We start from the raw sequence: 27560 nt of genomic DNA, 5'->3' as shown, positions 1-27560 counted from the left end.
TTATGTTAAAAAGAATGTTCCAATTATTCTAAAAAGTGTTAATACAAACAATGTAAAATAAAATGTTGGATTTTGTAGTATTATAAACATTAGTGTAGTAGGTCTAAGTGTTAAATTTCAACATTTTTACATATCACATCATCATAAATATATTATTATTTTTACATTATTGTTTAAAAAAAATATCAAAATAGACATGTATGTTTAATATATGTTAATCACATGTGTCACGTCTAATGCAGGTATATAGTCCAGTAGGTTATTTATTTATTTCACATTATAAAGCTTGGTTTCCAATTGGACGTAATGAAAGGACTTCAGCGCAAAACAAGTAATATGACCAATCACGACATGATTACCATCTCAATTTTTGCTTATGATTGGTCAATTGGTTGTCGTTACATTGCGGTTCAAAAAACCAAGCTTAAAGCATATCCCAGCTTAGAATTTGATTTGAGATGAAAGCAACATAATTTGAGTATGTGTTGATGATAATATAAATGATTCAACATGCACTGTAGTCAAGTGTAGGTTATACTGTGTAAATATTGACCGACTTGAGTGACAAGGTTCCACATAGTGAAACATAGTCACGATCACAATCAATCATTAGCTTTATTCACTATCACCAACCATTGTTATTAACGAGTTACATACATTTTATCCATTTTATCAGATATAAAAAGACATGCAGAGTAAAGATTGGAAATATAAGATCATATTAACAATCAGATACACTTATGGTGGTACTGTATATACATTAGTTGCATACAAATATGTAGCATAGCATAAACAAGTACAATACAGGTTGTTAAAGCAACCTGTCTTGTAGGCAACAGTGTGATGTTTACCCAGACAAAAGTGAGACAATCTGGTTTACCATTCATTTCTCTATTGCCAATGTAAACTTATGTTTACTATACTTTTAGTTCCTTTTTTTGTGGATAATTATGTGTACATAAATCCCTCCATTTTCTTCTTTCTTGAAACGGTCAAAATGGCTTAAAAAATAAATGACTGCTATTTTACTTATTGTTGCCACATTGTGTCTATATTGTGACCAATGTCCGTAGCACATAGCCTAATGCAGTCTGTAAACTTGTTAAGCAGTAGCCTTCCTCTCCAAACAAATAACTATAAAAGGATAAATTTCAATGGTAAAATACATGAACACCCAATAAGGTCTAATAAAACAAAACAAACTTGAGAAGCATGCCTCAGCATTTTGGTCAAACTGGTTATTAAAATCATTACTATCCCATTTAGCAAACATTTAATTAGAGTTATTTATTGAATATGTTAAAAGTTAAAGATCCATTCCCTACAATTTGTGACATTTTGTAAACATAATGTATATACATTACTTTAAAAACAGTAAACCAGGTCATTCTTATACTTTTTCACATTTGTGGTTGTTTTCACATTTGTGGGCGTCTCCCATTTAGTTTTGGCCTCACAATCGATCAGTGGGCGAATTACAGAAGAAAAACAAAATCAGCGCACAATGCATGTTGGGATTTATAGCATGCCGCTAAACCTATTGAAAGTGCCTAATTTTTCACATTTTTAACCATTTAAAGACGAAAAAAGTTATCTCAATAGGACCATATAGTATTTATTTTTACATTAAATGTAGTTTGTGTCCTTAAATTAGATCTTAAAAACGTAGGGAAAGGGACTTTAAAATTCTGTTAAATCAAAAGTTGGCCTAATGTATACATACAAGATTCCTGTACACTATTGCAATTATGCAATCTATGAACATTTCCAGACAAAATAATACAGAATATGGTGATGTAACAGACATACAGTAGTTTGCTAAACAGTTGATAAGATCCATACAATTGACTTGTACAAATAGACAAATTATTTAAATATAGCATTCAACTGCTTCCATTCATGGGGCTCACAACATCCAGTAATGCAAAATAACTGTTTAAAATAACCGATAAAGTTTGTTATGGCTATAGGAAACATGGCTTAAAACATCAAAATTACGCCAAATTTAATGCGCTCAATGGGCCGTTGAGATGTCAAAATATGATGTCATGGTTATTTTGACTTTTTACAGTTTTTGCAATTTTGCACTGCAATAACTGGGTAATATAGGTGACTACTTTAACACTAATTAACTATGAAATTTGTCTTGTTTCTGCTGCCAAGAAAATGTTGGAAATGTATTTGCACTATTCTAAATGGTAAAAATCTGGACCAAAAAAATAAAAATCTTGGAATTTTAATTAATGAAAACTTAAATTGGACTGGTCATCAGAAACATATTGCAATGCATTGGTGTTATAAACAAGATAAAATTTTTTTTCTCTCTTTAATATTGCAATATTATCTGGGCAGCTGATTACCCTTCAAATTTACATAGAATTTTCATTTTACAATAACGTGTTGTTCGAATATTAAAGTTTGAACCATTTGAAACTGCATCAGAACCTTTTTATATTAGATCTATAACATAAGAAATCCACATAAATTGTATGTTCCATTTGTTAAACTTAGAAAAAGCCAGTTTTTTATTACTTATTTAGGACCAACGTATTGGAATAATCTCGATACAACTACTGTAATTCGTTTAAATACTTTAAGCTCATTTAGAATGGATATGAAAACCTTTTATTTATCTAGTTATAAAACAAATGACTACTAAATATACTGCACATTGTACTTTTTAATTAATTTTATGCGTTTTTATGTGCTGTGTTAATGGTACCGTTATGTTTTCTTCTCTTCTTTTTAAAATTTTGTTGGGGTCATTGTGAGACAACTTCTTCTAATTATGATCCTTAAAATGGTCTTATATTAATTGTTGATTATTGTTTATTAATGTTATAATATTCTTTGTAATGAAAAAATTACCATTTCAAAATAAATGTTTATTGAACTTGAACCAGTTATTTGCTCACTGTAAAAACGCCTCAAAATATGATATGGTTGGAATTTTAAAAGTATGGTAATAAAAAAAATACTGTACATAATAAAGAATTTTAAATGAAGAAAAATATGCGTTACCAATGGCAGTTGTAGTAGATAGTACTTTTTGATGGAAAGAAATAAATAATTTCTTTAAAAACTATTTTTTCTTCAATTAGTTAATTCCACTATTTTTAAACAAAGTTTGTTTTATCTTTCATTTTAAACCAAAAAGTTACATTCACCAGAATTGTTCCATTTTATGGAAGAGAATATGGCACCGTTTAATAGAATATGGCACCGTTTAATTCTTCAAGCAAAACCATATTCTGTTCCACGAGTGTGAAAGTAGTGGGATTTGAACCAACAACTTGCAGACCACTAGCCTTGGCTGATGGCTTGAGCCCAAGCAAACATAATGCAGATACTTGAAAAGGAAGTAGCTTGAGGTATGTTCAGACTAACGGTGTTAGGTTTGTTTTCTAACGCAAGGCAAGGTAATCCATGGTGTTAAAAGCCAAGGTGTTCAGACACAATGATCAACATTCCTATGCCTTGCATTTAAACCATCAGGTTTAGAGTGGGTGCAGGTCTATAGGTAGGTATTCACCTAAATCATGATTCCTACAGAGCCAATGCTAGAATTTCTTCTCATGTGATACATACAAAAATAGGTTGATAATAAAATAATTTAGGATTAATTGACAAATATAATAAAGTTGAATTAAATAGTGTAAAAATAAAAAGTTCTATTTACCCTTCCTGAATAAACTCCTCCATTGCAGAGCATTCTGAGACGATTTGAGGATTAGCTGTCTTCACCACAATATAACTTAATATTGGTAGAAAATCATCACAACCACTAAAAAAAAGTTATGCAGTACAGTATAAAATTGTGTATGATAGCCAAATTGATTATATAAATTTTGATAAACACCTATCCAAAATAGCAATTGTTATACAGCATTGATATACAATATACTGTACACAAACAAATTAGCAAATATAATAACAATTTCTCAAAGATGTAATTTTACCAAAAACATGAATTGAATATTAATGGAATTATTGAAAAAGCCATTTGCAATTTAAATAAAGATATTCACTTTCATAGAAAAACACAAAAATATATTAAATATAAAATGATTTCACAAAGACAAAGAAATTAACCAAACACTTTCAGATAGCAGCCAAAATATCTACTATTAAGTTATCATAACTGGACACTATTGGGCCAGACTGGACACTATTGGGCCAGACTATTAGTCGGATTTCCTGGTTATGTCAGAATCCATTTTACACAGTTAAATTGGGACCTTGCTAAAATTCTCGTTTCAGAAGAATCCAGTAATTATGTTTGTACAATCTGTGTTACTGTTCCTATTTTATATTAATAATTATATTTAAAGCATCTTTACCTCGTCTGTTTTTAAACTTTCGTTACTGCCTTGCGTTTCATAATATAAAACATTTCACCAGTCACAGACAGGACCAACAAAGTGGTAAGAAGAGAAGGGAACCCTTCATTCAGCTTCCTAAATGCCAAACTGTAGCAAACTTAATAACTACCAGGTCTTAATTATTGGTTTAGTATAGACCTTATCTGTTTAATTCAATACAGTATGGTCGTGTCTCTCAATAAGAAATATTGGTGGACTAAAGTTCAGTTACAGAAAGACTAATCATGATGAACTGGTTTGTCAGACTACACCAATCTATAGGTTAACATTTACTCAAGAAGGTTAATAGTTTTCAAAAGGATGAGATTCACAAAGCTGTATGTTTAAAAAAAATCTCATTTTGGCAAACATAAAAGCCTATAAAAATACTGATAGCCATTTATGGTTTACTAAAACAATTCAAATGTGAATAAGTGAATATTTTGTGCTGCTTTCTGAAGAAAAGATAAATACATGAATAAAATAAAACAACATTTGTTGAGCTTCTGAGTGATGTACACATGGTACTCTATGTAGTGTAGATGGTTTTGGGAACTGCAGTTTCCTAAAATAGAAAACTTATCAATAGCAAAGTGAAATATAAAGTTCTAAAGAGCTAAACAAAAGTGGTGATGGTTATAATATGATAGGTATTTATGCTTTTACAAAAATAGTTAAATGTAGCTACTTACAGTAATATGCTGCTTATTTCAAACCGATAAACCTATAACCTAAGTGGGGTTATGCTTGTTCATGTCTGTCTGAAAGTGCTTGTAAAAAATACTCATCCACACTGTACATCCTTCGTGTTTAATCGTATTGGGTGTAGACTAAGAGTACCATCCAGGTTACGGACAGCACGGTACCGACTATCATTAATCCCACAATGTATATTTAATTATAATGACGACAAACACAAATAATTGTATTTTCGAACACCTAGGAACACCTAGCATCTGTACATATTTTACAGTACAGTAGAACCTTTGTTTTACGTACCCTGATTTTACGTTCCCTTGATTTTACGTACGCTTAAAATAACCGATGGCGTCATCATTTTCTTACATTAAGCACAAAGCCATGGCTGTGTGAGGAACTTATGTGCATTCCCCTACAGCAGCGACTGTTTTTATTGATAGAAAATACAAAAACATTGATATTTTTATTTATAACACTTTATTTAAACTAAATCGTACAGCCTGTATATACTGTACTTTTCTAGGCCTCACATCTTGCTAGGCCTAGATTAGTCTAGGAAGGGCCTAGCTAAGCTAGTGACCACCTGCATGCTGTAGGCAAACACGGCAGCCTTTTTAGCTACGATCTACGTATTTGGGGTCAATTTAAGGTCAACCTGGATTTTACAAATCCCTTGTTATTACGTATGCCTTTCGGTCCCGTACCGTACGTAAAATGGAGGTTCTACTGTACTGTGTATTTTACTTTGTGTTTTAACATTTTACTGATTTTATTCTAGTTTTATATTAAGTTGCCATGAGAAATACCAATTTCAAATTTTTCGTTAATGAACTATTTGACAACTTAAAGTTATCTTGTATCTTGTAAAAATTTATGTCATTATTAAACAAAAGATGTGTACTTGAAGTATCACGCGAAAGTATTAAGTAAACTGAAATTGCATTTTCTCGAGAACTACTTGTCCAAAAAACTTCATTTTTCATCAAGAGGCAAGAGTTAAAATTGGTGATTTGTAATTTTAAAACATAATTTGATTTAATGTGCACCTTTTTTGATGCGAGTAGTTTACAAAACCTATTTCTTTTCAAATTCACTCGTTTGATTTTTGCGTTGCTGTTCTATTGTTAGTCAACTGAAGCTATTGTTAATTGAAAGGCTTGTTAAATAACCATTACACCAAACTCGCATACACATGCTTGTAGTGAAATTAGCCTAAATCACAAACAGCATTAAGACACACATAAATATATATATTTTTTCCCGGAGAAATCTTATGTAGGAGAATTTTACAGTATGCACTCTCGGAGTGGCTTTCTAGTTTGTATATAAAATTCGCCATTTTTCGACACTATAATTTACTAAAGGGGAGAAATTACACCAACGCGTTCACCAACAAACAAAACATGTCCGTCGCCAAGTGTAACACATTTAACGACATATTGTACACTACAGTAATAACCCCTGAACTGAAAAATAATAAAAAAACACTATTTCTGGCCGATCTTTAAGAAATGAGTTTTTAGAAAATATTGCCATATTTTCCCTGTGTATTCACTTTTAATTAAACATAACAAAAGCTGAAAAACTTTAGGAAAACACAGGAAAAATCTAATTAACACATGACCTACACTAGGTACATAAATTCTAGGTCATAAGACATAAATTGCTGCAAAAGCATTTAATAGGTAGAATCACTACTTACATGGCATTTCCTATCCTATAGCCTGATTTTCCAATGCTGTCATAATGTTCTTCAACACACCGAACTATGTTCCGAGAAGTGCGAACTGCAAATAAAATGAGTCAAAAAATAAAAAAAAATGAGACAAGATCTGGGTTTTGTTAATTTGGTGTGCAACTTATTATAAAATAAGGAGAAAATAACAATAGGGGATCATGTTATTTTTTCCATATTGTTATTTCCTTCTACTATACAGATTTTTGTGATTATCTAAAAAAAAAATGTTTTCTCAGTGATTTTCAAATTTTTACAATATATCTGTATCATAATAAAACTTGAAAAAAAAGCATGATAACCTTTCATCAGGTCGCCATTTTGTGAATTTGATTTGATTTGAATTTATTAGGAAAATCATCATAAAAAATACATACAAAGTGATAACATAAATTACGGACATTACAAATATTACATTTATAAAAGATTTTCCAGGATAGCCCAAAAAGCTTATTATTCTATTGGGATCCTTTTACAATCTAAAATAAAAAATATAAAAATTACAAATGATTGCATTAAACGATAATAAGTAAGTAAGACGATAATGCAATTTTTAAATAGTTTTACATCTTTAACAGTTTTTTTATTTTTAACTTTTTATCTTGTATTTTAATCTGTTATAATACTGCACGTTTTAATATTGTTTTTATGTTTGTTTTTTATTGTTTTTTTAATCTACCAAGCAAAGTGAATTTCCATTTTTATGGACAAATAAAATTTCTTGAATCTTGAATCTTGAACACGTAATCGCGAATCAGTTTAGCAGTGTTTTCACCAAGGAAAACATGAATGCTCCATTACCAGATTTGCCAAACTATCATCAATACACAGAAATTGGTGAAATATCTGTTTCAAATGTAGGAGTTTTGAAATTGCTGCAATCCATAAAAGTGTTAAAAGCCTTAGGGCCGGATCAGATACCAAATAAGGCACTAAACCTTGCTGCGGAGAAAATCGCTCCAATCCTCACCAAGATATTCAACCAATCATTAGAAACCAGTTCACTACCATCTGACTGGGAAAAAGCAAATGTCACTCCATTATTTAAGAAAGGGCCAAAAATTGAACAGTCAAATTATCGACCTATATCCCTGACCACAGTGTGTTGTAAGCTTCTTGAGCATATTGTAGACAGCCACCTAATGAAACACCTCGAAGAAAATCAAGTGCTAGCAGAAAACCAACACGCCTTCAGGAAAGGACGCTCATGTGAAAGTCAACTTATTTTAACAGTGCATGACTTTGCAAAGAACCACAACAAGAACATTACAACTGAATGTCTTGTTACACCGCTCACTCTAGTTTGAATGTCTTGTTACACCGCTCACTTTAGTTTGAATGTCTTGTTACACCGCTCACTTTAGTTTGAATGTCTTGTTACACCGCTCACTTTAGTTTGAATGTCTTGTTACACCGCTCACTTTAGTTTGTTTTAGTTTAGTCTTGTTACAAGACATTCAAACTAAAGTGAGCGGTGTAACAAGACATTCAAACTAGAGTGAGCGGTGTAACAAGACATTCAAACTAAAGTGAGCGGTGTAACAAGACATTCAAACTAAAGTGAGCGGTGTAACAAGACATTCAAACTAGAGTGAGCGGTGTAACAAGACATTCAAACTAAAGTGAGCGGTGTAACAAGACATTCAAACTAAAGTGAGCGGTGTAACAAGACATTCAAACTAGAGTGAGCGGTGTAACAAGACATTCAAACTAGAGTGAGCGGTGTAACAAGACATTCAAACTAAAGTGAGCGGTGTAACAAGACATTCAAACTAAAGTGAGCGGTGTAACAAGACATTCAAACTAAAGTGAGCGGTGTAACAAGACATTCAAACTAAAGTGAGCGGTGTAACAAGACATTCAAACTAGAGTGAGCGGTGTAACAAGACATTCAAACTAAAGTGAGCGGTGTAACAAGACATTCAAACTAAAGTGAGCGGTGTAACAAGACATTCAAACTAAAGTGAGCGGTGTAACAAGACATTCAAACTAAAGTGACATTACAAATATTACATTTATAAAAGATTTTCCAGGATAGCCCAAAAAGCTTATTATTCTATTGGGATCCTTTTACAATCTAAAATAAAAAATATAAAAATTACAAATGATTGCATTAAACGATAATAAGTAAGTAAGACGATAATGCAATTTTTAAATAGTTTTACATCTTTAACAGTTTTTTTATTTTTAACTTTTTATCTTGTATTTTAATCTGTTATAATACTGCACGTTTTAATATTGTTTTTATGTTTGTTTTTTATTGTTTTTTTAATCTACCAAGCAAAGTGAATTTCCATTTTTATGGACAAATAAAATTTCTTGAATCTTGAATCTTGAACACGTAATCGCGAATCAGTTTAGCAGTGTTTTCACCAAGGAAAACATGAATGCTCCATTACCAGATTTGCCAAACTATCATCAATACACAGAAATTGGTGAAATATCTGTTTCAAATGTAGGAGTTTTGAAATTGCTGCAATCCATAAAAGTGTTAAAAGCCTTAGGGCCGGATCAGATACCAAATAAGGCACTAAACCTTGCTGCGGAGAAAATCGCTCCAATCCTCACCAAGATATTCAACCAATCATTAGAAACCAGTTCACTACCATCTGACTGGGAAAAAGCAAATGTCACTCCATTATTTAAGAAAGGGCCAAAAATTGAACAGTCAAATTATCGACCTATATCCCTGACCACAGTGTGTTGTAAGCTTCTTGAGCATATTGTAGACAGCCACCTAATGAAACACCTCGAAGAAAATCAAGTGCTAGCAGAAAACCAACACGCCTTCAGGAAAGGACGCTCATGTGAAAGTCAACTTATTTTAACAGTGCATGACTTTGCAAAGAACCACAACAAGAACATTACAACTGAATGTCTTGTTACACCGCTCACTCTAGTTTGAATGTCTTGTTACACCGCTCACTTTAGTTTGAATGTCTTATTACACCGCTCACTTTAGTTTGAATGTCTTGTTACACCGCTCACTCTAGTTTGAATGTCTTGTTACACCGCTCACTTTAGTTTGAATGTCTTGTTACACCGCTCACTTTAGTTTGAATGTCTTGTTACACCGCTCACTCTAGTTTGAATGTCTTGTTACACCGCTCACTTTAGTTTGAATGTCTTGTAACAAGACTAAACTAAAACAAACTAAAGTGAGCGGTGTAACAAGACATTCAAACTAAAGTGAGCGGTGTAACAAGACATTCAAACTAAAGTGAGCGGTGTAACAAGACATTCAAACTAAAGTTAGCGGTGTAAAAAGACATTCAAACTAAAGTGAGCGGTGTAACAAGACATTCAAACTAAAGTGAGCGGTGTAACAAGACATTCAAACTAAAGTGAGCGGTGTAACAAGACATTCAAACTAAAGTGAGCGGTGTAACAAGACAAATGACTGCCTAATATACAGAAACATCAAAGCGAAAGAAGATGAAAAACTAATGCAACAAGACCTTGATCATCTGACCGAATGTGCTGACACATGGGGTATGAAATTCAACACCGGCAAATGTCAAACAATGAGGCTATCCCGTAAACGCAATCTAATGCCACCTACTTGATGTCTGGATCCGCACTCCAAGAAACAAACCGAATCACTTACTTGGGCATTATCCTGCAAAATGACTTGGGTTGGGAGATGCAAACTCAACAAGCTATTACCAAAGCCACTAAAATCCTTAACTTCACGAAAAGAAATTTCTACATAAGCTCGAAAGCCGTTAAAGAAAGGTTGTATTCCACGCTTGTCAGACCACACCTTGAGTACGGAGTTGCTGCTTGGAACCCATTCAAAGCAAAACAAATCAATGCCATCGAAATGGTGCAGAGAAGAGCTGCCAGATTTGTATCAAATGACTACTCAAGAAATAGCAGTGTCACTAGTATGCTATCAACATTAGGCTGGAAGTCACTGAAAGACAGGCGTGAAATCCACCAAGTTACTCAACTCTTTAAAATTATCAACCACGATATTACTACTGTATGCAAAGACAGTACTGAGATCCTGAAACTAAAAAGTCAAAGGGCCAGAAAAGGACACAACAAACAGTTAATAGTTCCACAAATTTCATCCACAGTCTACCAGCAATCTTTTTTCCCCCGAGAACTATTAGAACATGGAATACCCTATCGCAGTCTATTGTTAACATAAATAAACATGCAAACTTTAAAGAAGATTTTAGCAAGCACCTTGTCCAAAAAACTTAAACAGCACCACCACTTCAATGAGACCTCCTAGTTAATTTCCCTCGTGGACAATTCAGGAGGAAACCAACCAAGTAACAAAAACAATAATATAATAAAACAAGTTAAATTAAAAGACTATGATTGACTTATAGTTATTTTATTTGAATTCACCATATCAAACATTTTCATAACTGCCTTTCAGATATCAATTAAATCCATTACACATAAACTTCAGGTCAAGGGTCAACATATACAGTAAGCACAAAAATTGTATGCGTACGCAGAAACTTACATACAACAATTAAAAATTTAATGAAAATTATTTGGAAAAACAGGAAAAAAAAAAAATTTGAATCAAAAGTAAAATCAATGGTACCGTAAACGGTAGCGTAAAATCATGGAAATCGAAAAGAAGCCCATCTCAAAGATATGGCCAGCTTACAAGAGATATGGCTGAGAGAAGGAAATATATATATTTTCGCTATTACACTTCTAGTGAGGGCCTAAGCTATAAAACTAAATAAAAGTGTGAAATGCATATAAAGTAATGCCAAGTATTAGTCTTCAATATAATCGGGAATTACGTGCAATATTATAGTAGAAATGATAATATTAAAAAGATCATTATTAAGAGGAAGTGCATTACATTTACTTTACTGTAATATACAGTACAACATGAGTGAGTCAATCTGTTTGAACTCAGTGTCTAGAAATATTAATGCATTAACTATAACTGACATAGTATATTAACAAGAATTATACTCAGTGATATTAAATGTATCAGTCAACATTAAATATTTATTTTCAATTGCACTTAAGCCACCTAAAACCATTGGGGAATATTCATTTCCGGAAAGATTAATGCTTTAAGCATTTATTTCATTTTTCAGCTTCATTGCAGGAAAAGAAAATCAGTAGTTAATGAAATAATAAATGTAAAGAACCTGTAAATATGAAGAAATAGGCATGTACAATGTGTGTTATATTATGTTTTTAAAAATAATCATGGTTCTACACTGTAGTGTTAAAAAAACATGGTAAGAGATGAATGTCTACAAAATATTCTTTGTTTTATAGATTCTTTTTTGATTGGATGTATGAAATAAGACAATTGCAGCCAATTTGTAATAAAAAGCATTACTGTAGCTAAACACTGGAGTTTACACACACAAATGTGCGCACCATTATAACACATGTGGTAACGCCTGACTGTGTGAACATTTTCTAGGCAATGCGAAAGTGGTTTTATTCACTTGTGAAAAAGTGCACTGTTATTGGTACTGTATCTATGTAAAGAATGCTACTGTATACAGGTGTGGTAGTGCATAGTTAAGCTTGGTTCCCACTAGAACGCAACGCAAGCGTTTTAACCAATGACAAGCGAAGTTATAGACAGTTAGCAATCACAAGCGGATAAGCCATCGCTTGTTATTGGTCAATTCACATGCATTGCGTTACGTCCTTCTGTTGCGTCGCTAGTGGGAACCACGCTTCATACATTGTTATAACACACCTGATTGTATTTTTGACTTTTGATTGGTTAATTACGCATCACATGTCATTTGGAATTAGCCCTACTGAATGGAAAAGTGATAACTAATGGCAACACCTTGTTGATTCATCATTCAACTCATGCGCGCCCTCTATAATTGTTTTACGTCACGTCCAAAGTTGGAACATGCACTCGGATCCGACACATGCGATCATAGTGAGCAAATAAACTGGGGGTCCAAAGGAAACGGAAAAAATGGGTTTTATGGTGTTCTAGGAGATCATTAACAATAGAGCAGTCAATTTTCAACTCATGAAATATTCTCACCATCCAACTTATAAATATTCATTATTTGTATATATACATGTACTGTACTTTTTATGCAATGTGTAGTTGCATGAATGCAGTTATGGAACAAATTGAGTGCATCTCACACCTAGTTTGTGATTGTAGCCTTTGATTTATAACACCTTTGATTTGAGATAATCTAAATATTTATATATCATAAAGATAATACATAAAAAAAAAAGAAACATACCAATGCATTCCAACTTGCTAAGTGGGTTATTGAATGTTGTAAGTTTGACAAGTTCATCAACAGCACGTTTGTATGGGAAATTCGTAGAATCATACACACTGACATCAGTACTTAAGCAAAACTTTTTGATGACACTAACATGCTCAGGTAACGCACCTTGATATCGTGTCATTGCTATTGCTGCTTTTCGTTCATTGGATTGATTGGCTATTCTAAAATTACAAATAAAGAAACATATAACTTAAAGATGTATTGTTCCTTGAAACACAAAAAATGAAGGTCAAAATATTAGTTATTTTTTTTAATTTTTTAAAAATTAGTCAAAGGGACCGCTTGTTGTCGAATAAAGAAATGAAATGAAACATCTTTAAATAAATATTATATATTATAAATATTTATTATCGTCCTCAAACTTAATTTGGATTAGGCTCTCTACGGACCCACAACGGCAGCAGGAGATGATCATGTACTCTGTTTGAATAGTTCTTCTGCGCTGTATGTAGATGGGGTCAAAGGATCAATCAATATTGCACTGACAGACATGAACTCGTACCTATCACATGCCGAATCACCGTCAATCATGTTTGGTCTATACAGCAGCACCCAACGTGATCATCCAAGAATGAAACCGGGCCCACCGGAGGGTGACCTTATAAGAACCGTTGTTTCTATGCAGTATGGCCTTATCAATATAGAAAATTGAATATGCTGGCTGGGTAAGGCGGGCAGGTTGTATACCAATGCATATACATACACCCATGGCTGGCTACTGCTATTTGATATCAATTTCTACAGTCATTGGAGCTAACAATATATCATGTAATAAAAATTTGAACATGAGCTATACCAACTAGGAAGTTGAGAGTTCAAGCTGCTGGGGATAATTTTCAAAATAGACACACTTTCTAAATGATCTAATAACATTAATAAAATAGGAAATAAAAGCACAGTCTAGTATAGTATTGAATCTAACATGAAGGGAAATTACTGAAATAATGCTTCAGTATGATTTAGAAGTATGTGCAATTAATTACATACAATTTTAATATCTTTAGGCACATGTGTCCAAGGATTACTGATAGTAAATTAGTCACTGTCCTATCAGATAGGTGGTAATCCCCATGATACAGGGGATATTTTGTGAACCAGTTCATCGGGGTTCCACTCCACCAGAACTAGAAGCGAGTCTGCTTTAAATCAATGCCGATATTGTTGGCTCTTTAGGTTTGGTACACGGTACTTGATTGGCCATTTGACCCGGGCTCTAAATGAGGGTAAATCCATCTAGCATCTTAATAATTTTATTAATACATTGAACCCAGAATTGAACCCATGACACTGAGATTGAAAGCAAACATCTTTTTTTCCTCAGACTACAGCTATAAATAGGACTATAGTAGTTTTCTTTCATTTTTATTTGCCATCTAAGTTAGTCCGATATTAATTTATTGGATGTTCGTGTCAGTTTGAGAGATGTATCAATATAATATTTTCATGAACTTTGTGTTCAATATTTTGTGGCAGGTTGGTGATATACCTGTCGCCTAGAGTACATTCAACATTGAATCTGGCAAAAGATTTTCTTCGCAAAATAAGCATAGCATAACAGTAGATACATGGAAAGAAAGAAAGTGTAAATATTGTACTATTAATAATGCAGAAATAGTAAAACAAAATATGAGGAAATAAATCAATGGGTGCAATGTTTTTTAGTTTGATTTTCCGTAAGCGGAACTACTAGGTGTAGCTTATGAACAAGTCAAGGTTAAAACACATTATTGAAGACATTGGTCCTGTTTCTTGTGTGATCTCAGAAATATCCGAGTTTTCTAGATTTAGAAAACTCAGATATCTCACTTTTCTAGATCTAGAAAACTCAGATATCAAGATCTGACTTTTTTAGTTCCAGGTTAAGTATATCTATAGTCTAGGGTATGATGTTCATACGTTAATGCTGTTAGTCCTACGAGTAGAGCCTAGAAATGTGCTTTACACAAAGAAACTTTTAGGGTACTGTGCATTGATTTAAAAAATAATCATAATTAACCATAACGTACAATTAAGGAATGACCTGGTTGAACGTTTTTAAAGTAACATATATTGCATTAGTTTTTACATAAAATGCAGGGAAAGTTTCTCAATTTAATGAGAACTTTAAACCCATACAAACATGTCTGTAATAATTGGGTTAACTGAAGTTCATGCAATTTTTCCTTACCTAAAAAGCTTAAAAAGTGTTGGCCAAATCTCCTGAAAGAATGGATCTTCAATTAGCAGGGTACAGCGCTCACGGGCATTCCTTGAATCTAACTCTTCATACACAGCAACAAACATTGATAATAATTTTTCTAAAACAAAGAATTAAACAATTTCCTGTGGATTTATCAACAATTAGGTAATTTCTACAACAAAAAAATAGCGAAAAAAACATGATCTGAATCTAACACTACTTTTACAGAAAAATCATACAAAAGATTTAAAGTTTAAGTTACAAGTACTCCTTTGGTGTTAATATGAAAAATTGCAACAACAAAAAACAAGTTAAACCTATACTACTTTTACAGAAAAATCTGCAAGTTAAGTGCTATTTTTTAGTGTTAATTATTATATTATATCGATTTGAAAATATGTATTTAGTTCAGCAAGTGCCATTTTGAATGTTATTGTTTTGAAATATTCCACAAGAAGAATTTAGAATTTTCGCTGTGGGATGTGATTCTCTTAACCACAGTCGGCCTGAGATTGCGAGACCATTTTGTTTTTTGTTAAAAAAAGTTGAACAAGAATATTGCAGTTCAATAGTGTCTATTGAGTATTACCTAAAGTTGCAAACTCTATAAAAAATGCTAAAACATTAAATGCTTGAGATGCTTTAAATTGAAGTTTACATAGGAAATAATAAGAATAAATTCTATACTAAAAAAAAAAAAAAGTTTTTTAATGTAATTAAATATGGCTAGACAAGGATCAATGCTCTTGAGCTTATTATAGCGCCTCCATAAAGTCTATTTTTTCCACATGGATCTTACACAGGACATGCTATGCTAATCTTACAGGGAAGGTCTCAACATTTGCAAACTATATCATAATATAACACATTGTGTTAACATGTATATTTATCAAGGGTCCCTTATATTATTAACCTAGAAAGACTGAATCATATGATATGAATTTTACTTTAAATTATAATTTTTATTTTTTTTTTTAAATGCTGTTTTAAACGCCAAATAACAGTCTTGAATGACTGTCGTTGAATTTCAGTCAACTACTGTAGGATATTGAATGTTTGACCAGCTGAACACATTGGGTAATACTGTATTAACATTTTTCATCAACAACCAATCTCTTGTTTAAAAAAACATTTTTTTTTTAGTTGATTTATTTTAACAGTTTAGTCCGTGCACTATGCATCACAAACAGTCCACTTGAAATTACCATCCATTACCACCTTGAGCTATAATTTAATCAATGGGACCTGGCAACTCATATTGTACATATTATTCCTGGAAGCAGAAACAGACCCTTAAATAATGGGCTAATACTATAAAATTGTTATCAGTATACTGATTTCACAGGTGGTTTATAATTGATGCTAGCTTTCATTTACAGTAAGGTTTAACTTTAATATCAATGTACAGTATTTTTATCTTTCAAAACTTAGGTAATACTATGCATGGCTAATTTGTGTTTCCTTTCATTGAACAATAGCAATCAAATTGTAAATATCAGATCACAGGAAATGAAATGCACTAAAAAGATAATTAGATAGACATGTGTAATTTGTATTATTAACCATAAATAGAAATTCTTAATCTTAACACAAAAAACATGTAAATTTTACTTTAAATTTAAAGTTAAAATGAACGTCAAATTATACATTTTAATCTAAACAGGCGATTTGCATGATGCAGCTTGCATAAAAAAACATTAGTAATTTATGTAACAAGATCTAAATTTATGAGTCACTGTAGCAAACAACCTTTTCAACCTGATATTTTGTACTATAGTTTCATAAAACCAAACTTTTTTGCCTTCAAAGTTAATTCCCCCAAAGGGCTAGATGTCACTTTACGTTTCAAGGGTCTTTAATTTAAATAATACTAAAGGTCATAAATTAGAATATGTTCTTTAATGAGCCAACCATAAATCATTGACATGAACACTATAAATAGTGTCTATAGTACATATAGAGGGGGCAATTTTATTAGCAAGGCATTTTTTCTTCCATCAGTTTTAAACTCAATTAATAAAATAAATTCTAGTAGTAAAATAGTTATAATAACATATTAACATTTATAAAGTGCTGTGTACTGATGGCTCACAACGCTAAAAGAAGAACAACAAAAAAGTAGATACTGGGTATTGAAATTTGTAAAGTCAGTCAGTTCGGTTTAGCACTTTATTTTACAACTTTTTTAGACACCCCTATCAAAATCCTGGATCCGTCAACTAGCATACGTCCTTGCATTCTATCTCTAGTGGAGTGTACACTCCTTCACATACTGATTCATTCAACCTTATGGACTAATATCACATAGAATTTGTTGCAACATGGCACCAGGGCTCTGCAAGTCACAGTTATATTTGATATTGCTATGCAAGAGCGATTGTTTGTGGTCAAGTTTATCAAGGAAACAACTGACAGTATTTGTACAGCATTTATTTTCTTGGTTTAATGAATGACATACTTGTACTGTATGGATTATAACACAGTTCAATGTCAATTGTGCTATAAAAATCATTCTTAAAATGTTGAATATGCCATTTCAATGTCACATTTAAACTGCTATCCTCTATTTGTTACCACTAAAAATTAGATCGAAAAACAAATTATTTACCTGAAAAAAACTGTAATTTCAAGCAAAAAATATTTTTTTGTTGTTGAATTTAACCATTTGTCATTTTAGAAGTGTTATTTGTTTTCGTTATTTTTTTCTACGGAAGTGATTAACTTTATTCAAACTAAAAATAACCTATTCAAAGTCTGATTTAATTAATCTTCATTTTTTAATGTTTTTGGGGACAATACATCTTCAACAAATTATATTTTCAATTTCTTTTATGAATCAATTATGAATAAAAGTATCTTACCTATAAACATGTGTACATCTTTGATAATATCTTTAAGATGATTTGAATATGCTTCCTCAGTTAATTTCTTTATTTTCTCTCCTTCCTCAATATCATCAGGGTGATCATTGGTACCTTGAGTCTCTATTATTGTTTCAGTTTCTTTAATTTCTTCCCTTTCAAAATCATGTTCATTGTTCTCCTGTATCACAGCCGATTGTATGTCATCTTTTATCATTACAGTGAGCTTTTTTGCCTCTTCAATACCTTTTTCTATTGCATCATCAAGGTTTTCCTTTGTAGTCTCTGTTACATCCACAATGTGTAAGTTTTCATCGGTTTCATTAGCAACATTTATTTCTTCTCTGTTAAGTTTAATATTCGTAGTATCTTTAAGAGAAGTATCTGTACTGATACCTTGATGATTACTGTCGTTGACATTCGCATCTAATTCATCAGAATTACTTTCATAATGACCTACAGAATTTCTTGCACCTCCAGGACTAACAGATTTGGTGCCATCTTTTGATAACCTATTACTTGCTTCACTGCTCAAGTCACTGATGGAGAAATCATCCAATTCCTCTTCATCAAATTCAAACATCTCCTCTTCATCCAAGAAGTAATCCTCCTCTGGTATATCAGTAGCATTGTCTTGTGTCTTAGCTGATTCTGATAATTTCTGTGATACATTTTCTTTTATCACTGCAGTCTCAGCCTTATCTAATTTAGTGAAACTCTCACCACGCAGTTTTTTGGGACCATCTAAAAAATATAAGAAATTGTACTGTAAAACTATGAGCTACTTTTTATGTTATACACTTCTAACTAAATATTATAAAAAGGTATTCTTAGCAGAACTGAAGTGAAAGTGTTTATTTTAAAGATAATTTTGCTGAAATCACTGCAATTTGTGATGCCCTTTTGACACTTTAAAAATATATATAAAAATAAAAAATATAAATTTTAGTCCACACTGTTCCGCATTCAGTGCATATTATGCAATGTCAAGTATTATCACATGTGTTACGATTAGTTTATGCCTTGCTATATAGGCTGTATCGTATTGAATGGCTTGGGTGTAAAAAATAAAAGTAAGTCTCTTCTATTCTATACTGCATCTTCTATTCTATACTGCAATAAGAATGAGCAAATTGTTTATTTCTAAAAGCACATGTCACTTTTTAAAATCTTCACTTTTTGCTAAGTTAAAATCCCAAAATAATTATTAATAATTTACCGAGAGAGACACAAAAATGTGAATAATTATTACCTGTAAAATCTATTTTTTCAATACCATTGTAAGGTACAGTTATTGCACATAGCGTTTTACCAGCCTCTTTCAATAAGGGTTTCAGTTTTTCTAAGATTGCTTGCTGATATTTTTGTAGTAGCTGTGTTAGTGGATGATCTTGGCAGGCTAATATCTTAGAAACAAGTGAATTAATTAGATCCAGATCTTGCGGTGACTGGCTCAATCTAGCTCGCCACGACTTTAACCATATCTGCAAAAAATATAATATGCGAAAGATACAGTACTCTATAAAAATATATAAAAATGTTTAAATTTTATTATTTAATATTAGGAATCCTAGTACAAAATATCTTGAAAACTAAATCCTGGAAAATGACTCTCTGAATTGGTTGTCCTGGAGGATTTTTCTTTTGAAGGTTATCATCCAGATTGTTATTGTCCAAAGTTTTAGTAATAATTCATAGATATATTGTCACCATGAAATGATTACTTTTTTCTTTTTGTTGAATATTACTTTTTTAATGTCACATAATAGTTATTCACTTTGAAAAATTGGGTCAGCAAAAAAAATATTTACCTAAAAAAATATATAATTTAAAGAAAAAATCGTCAAATTGTCTGTCAGACAATGGTAAAATCATTATAATTTTTCTCCTATGGAAGTGAATGACTTAATTAAAACTGAAAAATTGCCAATTCCAAGTCTGATACAGTACATACATTTTTAATTGATTTTGGGAGACAATACATTTTTAATGTAAAATTTGATTAAAAATCTGGCTTACGGTTTGATGTTCATACTCTAAAACGTTAGCATAAACCTGCCGTCTTTCCAGTTCATCAGTTGTAGGTTCTCCAGTAGTTGAAAATCTTTTTGATGCTTCTTCCATTAGCATCATATGACGTTCTTGCATTTTCTTAGTTATCTTACAAATAGATGTAAGGTAGTTTATGATAAATTTAAGAGACTTTATACTCTAACTTATGAAATTTCCTAATTAAACAGGGTCAGTATCAGGTAATAGGTATTTGGTCATAAATCAATACATATTCCTGCATTTTCAATAATAATAATAAAATAAATTTAAGAGCAACTAAAATGGCCGTAGACAATCAATTAATTATCTAACCAAAAACGTCATTTACCTCAAATACTGCGATATTTGTGGTATATATGTCGGAGAAACCAAAAACACTCTGTATGAGAATGACATAACACAGATCAGCGATCAAAACATCAAAGCTTGCATGTAGCTGGACATTTTATTTCAGCTGGTCACTCAATTGCAAATTTCAGAGTCATTGCAATAGACCACGATGTCGAAAGAAGTGACAACACTGCACTGGGAATTACTAACTTAAAACCACAAAACCTTTTGGACTTTATTATGAAATGCTCCCGGCAAAATTATTCCATTGACATCCTAAATTTAGGTTTTAATATTAACTAACATTTCAGTTGTTATTTAGTTCTCCATTTCTAAATTGTTTATATCTACCAAGCTATCTTCATTATTTTCTACTCTTACTGTCTCAACCCTCCATTCACCAGTCATGTGCTGCCTATATTTTTATTTCTTTTATTTTTGTACACTCATTTTCTGCACTGAAGAAGGGCTGGTGTTGCCCGAAAGCTCAGCAAATTGTTATGGCTGATTTACTTGATAGTTTTGATTTAGCTTTTTACTTATTTGTATATCCATTGAAATCCTGCCACTAATACCAACAGCATTGTCATTTTTTCAGTAATTTTATAGAATACAATAGAAATACGTTTTAAACAAAAAGATTGGTTGACATTTATAGATAGATTGAAAATGTAAAGGATACAGCTGCCTCTTGAGCTCTTGCCAGTGACATATTCTCAAGGAGTTGACGTTGAAGTTTTAAACTCTGAAATGCAAATATAACCAAATTCATCCATTCACCAAAATCATCAGACTTTTACTTGCTACCAATAACATAAATAAGTTGACATCTTCATTGGTATTTCTACAATTCTAACTTTAGAAATGTCTAATCAAATTTAGATCTTTTGTTTTTAAATTTTAAATGTTTGTATCTGAATGTAGAGTTTGTTGTTGATCTGTAACATACCAGCATTGATCTGTGTTTTTCATTCTTTGTTCTTGATATTCTTGCTTTAAAACCAGCAAGCAATTGTTGGTTCTTGCGGTACGCAATCTCTGTTGGAGATGGTTCATTTCGTCTGCAAAATAAAATAATTCATATTTCAGTAAACATTGATTATTCAAATCAATAGTAAGATTGTATAAAACTGAAACAAGACAGAAAAATCTGGTAGCTTTGCTTCACATTTTATATGGTTTGGAGATTTAAATATTTTGAAATCACACAACAATACATCTTTTTTAAAGTAAACATGTGTATATCCACTTTTTTTTAAATAACTAAAATAACATAATAAATGTAGTCCATCTACCAAAAGATAAATGTAATAAAAAAAGAAATTTCATAGAATCTTCAGACACCAACCTGGCACTGGGTAACTGGTGTCGGTGGAATGAGGGTGGCATTCTGCTAGGGGTTTGTGGTACTGTGGTACCAATATTAGGCATTGACTGCAGATGACCAGTGCTACTAGGTACATTAGGAAACATTGCTATGTTAGTTTGTGGTAGATCGCTAGATAGAGATACTGGCTCTTGAACTGTACTTGCAGGGTCTTGACGTGGTATAGATGCTTCACTGATTGGCCGTTTAAAATCTATGGTGATTTCTTCACTATCATCTATAATTCAAAAGTATGGAGTTATCACTTTATATTTAGAAACATACAGTACTAATTTACCATCATACTTAATTTTTTTATAAGCATACTATCTTTTAAGCCTACAAATATTCTTATTAAATTTACTGAGACATAATTTTGATAAAATTATGGAGATTTCAGTTGTAAATGTTGTGCATATACCTCTATGTGGTGTGTGATTAGGTAAGGTGTGCGTATGTGATAGCCAAATTGCTACAGCCTTTATTTATATTGGATGGGAGCTTTATTTGTATTGGAGTTACTGTATACTGTTACTATTTGACAAAGTGTTTGAAGCAAGATCCCAGTATGAATACCTATTACTATTTGACAAAGTGTTTGAAGCAAGATCCCAGTATGAATACCTATTTCAGTTAGAAGATCCGCTGCTCTGTCTACACACAGTTGACACAACTTTGTCATTTTACGAGTATTACTTGTGCTTAAGTCACGGCCACCTATTAAAAAAACATAAAGTATTGAAATAGACCAAGATGATGTATTGCACTGTATAAACACAACTATCATAATTGTAGTTTTATTTGTCTTTTTGTTTTGTCCAATATTAAAATTGACATTACAAACATAAAAATCAACAATTTTTTTTGCATCCATTTTCTCTATTGTGGCCTAACTCTGCTAAATTAACAAGTGTGTCCACCTTACTAGTAGTAGTATGATACACTATATTATCTTCCTTATCTAAAGGCATAATTTACTAACTATAGATAAAAGGAACAAACTTAGTAATTTTGTTTTCCTCAGGCAAATTATTCAACTTGCCAATCGCATGCAGTTTTGAGAAGAGGTTAAAGGTTGCAAAATCATAAATTGTTTGCATCCATTTTTCTCAGATCAATTATCATAACCAACATATTATATGTACACTTTAATTTTTTTTAAACATTATTATTTTTTTCGTTATTTCTTTTTTCCAAACATTTTTATTTCTCTCATCATGGTGTGTGGTTTCCTTACCAGTGTTATCGGCATCCTTGAGAAGAGAGTCAGCTATGAATTGAACACATCTCAGGTATTGAAGATAAGCATTCTTTAAAAAAAATAATATTTTCAGTTAAATATTTCATATTCTAGTTTTCATCCTTTCATTCTTTAACTCATTGTTCTATGCTCTTTAAACACTTGATAACAGACAAGTCTGTGACACCCACTCTGAAATGGAATGATTCAATGTACCTTAAAACTTCATGTCTGAAAAATCAGACAAAGTACTATACAATTAAATAGCAATAAACACAATACAATGTATGGTGTAAATGGTGTTTGCATAAATTCTTTAAAGCCTAACAGCAGATCAAAGTCTGTACAATAGCCTACCTTGGCAAGTCGAGCTCAGTGTCCTGTTATCTTTTCAGTACTTACCTTCTGTTTACCTTGCGAGTCTAATTTCTGGGCTTCCCTGACTCCCTTTTTAGCTTGCTGTATAAAGCTGTCAACACGTCTTGGTGGACAGCCTTTTCTTGACTCCATACTAAAGCTGAAAAATATAAACATAGCTAGCTAAACATACTGAAAATATTTAAGAATATAAAATCAGCAGGTCAGTATGGATGACGGACACTTGGCGAGAGAAGCAAGCAACTATTGGCTGGTAACTGACATTTTAACAGAGATTTTGGGACCTTTTAAAGCTCAGGTACAGGCATGAATTTTAAATATAATATTTGGTTAATTGTACATAAATCAAATATTTGTAACAGAAATCAAGACGAAAAAACATGAATTTCCCTTAATATGGCCAAATACAAAATTTTGCAAAATTCTTCCATAAAAACCAGGAAGACCTTTTTTCAGTAGTTAGGTAGTTAACATAATGTAATAACATGTCTTGTGATTCCCTAGAAGGTGAAAAAAGATGGTGGATATACGGTGGATAATTTTTGCTATAACATGAAAATAAAAATTTGAAGTTGAATAAAAATTCCAGAAATGTAATATTCAAGTTATATTACCTATACTTAGTCATCTGAAAATTTTTTTTACCACACTGTTTATTTTTCGTAGCTTTTTAAAATGCCTCTCTATTTACAAAATTTGTGTACAAAAGAATAGAGATTTTACTGTGTAATTTGAACTATCCCCCCACTGATAAGAAAGTGCTTATTTTTAACAAGCTCGTGTAACACAAATAAAATTCCAAAAATTATGAAACATAGGGGAAACTATAGATCGATAATTAATGGAATGTATGATCAATAGAAATTTTTTGCCCGCACCTGGCCTTTAATACAACAATAATTTTGTGAAAAATGTTTGTTAGTTTGAGGAACCGCAAACCTTTAAATTTATTACAATATATTTTAAAACAAGACTCTACTGTACCCGCACAACATAACAACACTTCCACAGTATACAATGCATACATATATGCGTCTCTATCTATCCCCACTCAACTCCTGCTTAATTAAACAATTATAAACAGTGTGCTATTCATTATAAAAAAGTGACGACAATAATTGCATGAATCGTGTTAATTCAGATATTTTATTATATGCAGTAGTATTTTCAATTTTAGTTTGAAAACCGGTATGAAAACATGTTACTTTTTGAAGAAAGCGGTAGAAACAGGAGACTAAAAGTAAAAAATCTGTAGCCAACTGCATGATTCGGTAGGGTTGACGGGCAGGTATGCTTTACACATGCTATAGCCTATGTAGGGATGTCGACAACAAAGTTTTCACCTTTAGTATATGATTAAACTGCCATAGCTGAGCGAATACTAAAGAACATGATGATTTAAAAGACCATTTTATTTCTCAGTTAATAACCTTCCAATGGTGCTAAATAATATAATTATTGAATACTGTAGCACGCAATATAATATAAAAGGTGAACAGACGATCAGGGCCAAAGGCGATCGGGGCCACTGACAATCAGGGTCATCATAGAGATGATCGGGCCCATTTTTTTATGTGCCCTATCATCTTATACGTTTGGGCCGATCGTCTTACATGTAGGCTTTGGGCCTGAACGTCCACAAAGTTGGGCCCGATAGTCTTAACATTGGGCCCAATAGTCTTAACATTGGCCCCGATAGCCAAGTGTATCGTTTGAAAATCCGCTCCATTATAGTTTATAATTGAGTTCTCGGCAAATTATAAATGAGTATCGAAATGACCACTCATGTGCATACAGTAGGTTATTACATTTGTATCACAAACTCGTGGAAAGAACACCCTTCATTTATTTTATGGTCAATTATAAATCCATTCGTTTTTGTGTACCCGATCGTCTTTCCTTTATTTTTATAATGGGCCGATCGTCTTAGGCGTTGAGCCCGAACATCCACAAAGTTGGGCCCGAACGTCCACATGCATTTGTACCCAATCGTCTTAAAAAAGCCCGATCGCCTGGCCCAGATCGTCTTTGGCCCCAATCGTCTGTCAATTATATAAAAATAGATCAAAAACTGTATTATTAGTTTAGATTCTGCTTAATATAGTAAAAATATAAACATGTTAACACACATGGCATGTCATACATATTCAATAAATGGCAGTACATATTTTGTCCCTTTTTAGCGTTTTATGAATTTGGCTAGGGGCCTACAGGCTCTAGGCCCTAGTAGTAGAAGGGTAGGCCGGTTATCAGATGATCGGGACCACGGACGATCAGGGCCATACAATCGGGCCCACTTCAAGACGATCGGGCCCATCAAGGGTGAAAGACGATCGGGACCAGAGACGATCAGGCCCAGACGATCGGGCCCAATGAATAAGACGATCAGGCCCAAACAATTCTTGGAAAATTTAAAAAAATAATTAATATTCGATTTAAAGTCAGAAAAATATGAAAATTTGTATTACCGAATCAGGTTTCACGCACTGATGTGCTATTAATTTTGTGACGAGAGGGAATTAGTCAAGTTACAGTATATCACACTGTATAAAGCAAAAATTAAATAAGGGATACAACACAACAATAACAATCAAAATTAATCACATTTATTCATAAATCGAGAGTATTTGGTAAGAAATTCTTAAAACCAGTAGGCCTGTTAATTAGGGAAAAATTATGATAAAATCATAATAATATAAGCACTAGGCTAGGAATGAAATGTGGCACATTATTTATAACACAAAAGACTTTCGGGCCCAACGCTAAGACGATCGGACCCAACGTGGTTCTGAAAATACTGGACGATCGCGATCTGGACCATTAATGGTAAGACGATTGGGCCCAACACACATTCGGAACCGCAAAATGTCACAATGTGGGCCCGATCGTCTTGGGTCAGATCGTCCGTGGTCCTGATCGTCTGTTCCCCGGTAGGCCTACTACCTCAGGCCTAGCCTAGGCCTAATAGTAACTAGTTAGTAGTAGTAGGGCCGGGCCTAGCCTAGCTAAGCCCTATAGGAGGCCTAGGCTAGTAGTAGTCTAGGCCTAGCCTAGCTAGAGGCCTAGATAGAGGCCTCTCTACTAGCCTAGCCTTTTTAGGCCCTTTTTATAGCCTAGGGGCCTAGGCCTATATAGGCTAGGCCTAGCCTAGTACTAGGCCTAGTAGGCTAGAGTTTTATTTAGGACTCACTTTTCTTTTTTTCTGTCCGTGCCTTTCGTCATTAAATATAAAATTCGCGAAAGTGACAGATTTTCGTGTATTTAAATAGACAAACAGACGGATTCCTCCCTATAGTAGTAGGCGGCTAGCTAGTAGTAGGCCCCGAGCTAGGCCTAGGCTAGTATATCCGTAAATGTATGCTATCCGCTATATCCTAATATTGGGTATTGCTGCTAGAGGTCCAGCAGACAGAGAGGCTAGCTAGCATACCGTGTTGCGTGTTGTTGACTTTTTTGTGGCGGCGGCCGGTCATGCGCCCATTATTAGAACAATCCACTAGCTAGGTGGGGCATGGGCTTCATATTATTTATCAGTCTTTTTCCAACAACTTACTAAATTGATTCGGTTAATTAATTAACATTTATATGACAATTTTTTATTTTATTTATTAAATTTAAAGACAAAATGTGAAATACACAGTTCATATGTGTACATTAATTAAGGTATAATATGTCATTATGCTCCTATATCGAATGGTATGCTCTGAACCCGAAAGCTTATGAAAATCGAATTGGGAGATCGGATTAATTCGGAAAAAGGGAAACAACATGGCTGACAATGGGGAAGAAGTGCTCGTTAATGGAAAACCAATCTCCACATTAAGAGTTTTAGACTTAAAACAAGAGCTAAAAAAACGAAAGTTACCAAACAATGGAACTAAAAGCCAACTTCTGTCACGATTGAAAGCGGTATAATATTTTTTTATTTGCAATATTTCGTCATTTTAAAATGTAGCCTGGTAAAATAGAGTAGAAATAGAGCTTCTGACTGATGAGACAGGACGACGCGGCGCGCGATATAGTGTTGTTGGGGCCGGGCTGTCGGATGATCATACCCGGTAGACCAGCAAGTATCGTATCGTAAGCA

At 32.7% G+C, this 27560-nt stretch overlaps 1 protein-coding gene across 1 annotated transcript; it reads right to left on the bottom strand.

The window, feature by feature from the left end:
- Positions 1-26916, bottom strand: LOC140057127 (VPS9 domain-containing protein 1-like). Its single transcript, XM_072102671.1, has 15 exons — positions 26664-26916; positions 23498-23612; positions 23093-23165; positions 22480-22572; positions 21838-22093; positions 21439-21550; positions 21172-21234; positions 20127-20267; positions 19360-19591; positions 18108-18851; positions 15235-15364; positions 13017-13228; positions 6763-6847; positions 3680-3784; positions 1-1134 (listed from the first exon to the last, which is right to left on the bottom strand). The coding sequence occupies exons 1-15, from the start codon at positions 26693-26695 to the stop codon at positions 1050-1052; spliced, it is 2478 nt and encodes an 825-aa protein (XP_071958772.1). The 5' UTR covers positions 26696-26916; the 3' UTR covers positions 1-1049.
- Between the last annotated feature and the right edge of the window lie 644 nt (positions 26917-27560).

This window comes from Antedon mediterranea, chromosome 8 (assembly GCF_964355755.1).
Source record: "Antedon mediterranea chromosome 8, ecAntMedi1.1, whole genome shotgun sequence".
In the NCBI taxonomy this organism is placed as follows: Eukaryota; Metazoa; Echinodermata; class Crinoidea; order Comatulida; family Antedonidae; genus Antedon; species Antedon mediterranea.
Note: the sequence above shows the minus strand (reverse complement) of the source record. Positions and strands in the feature narration are given on the sequence as shown.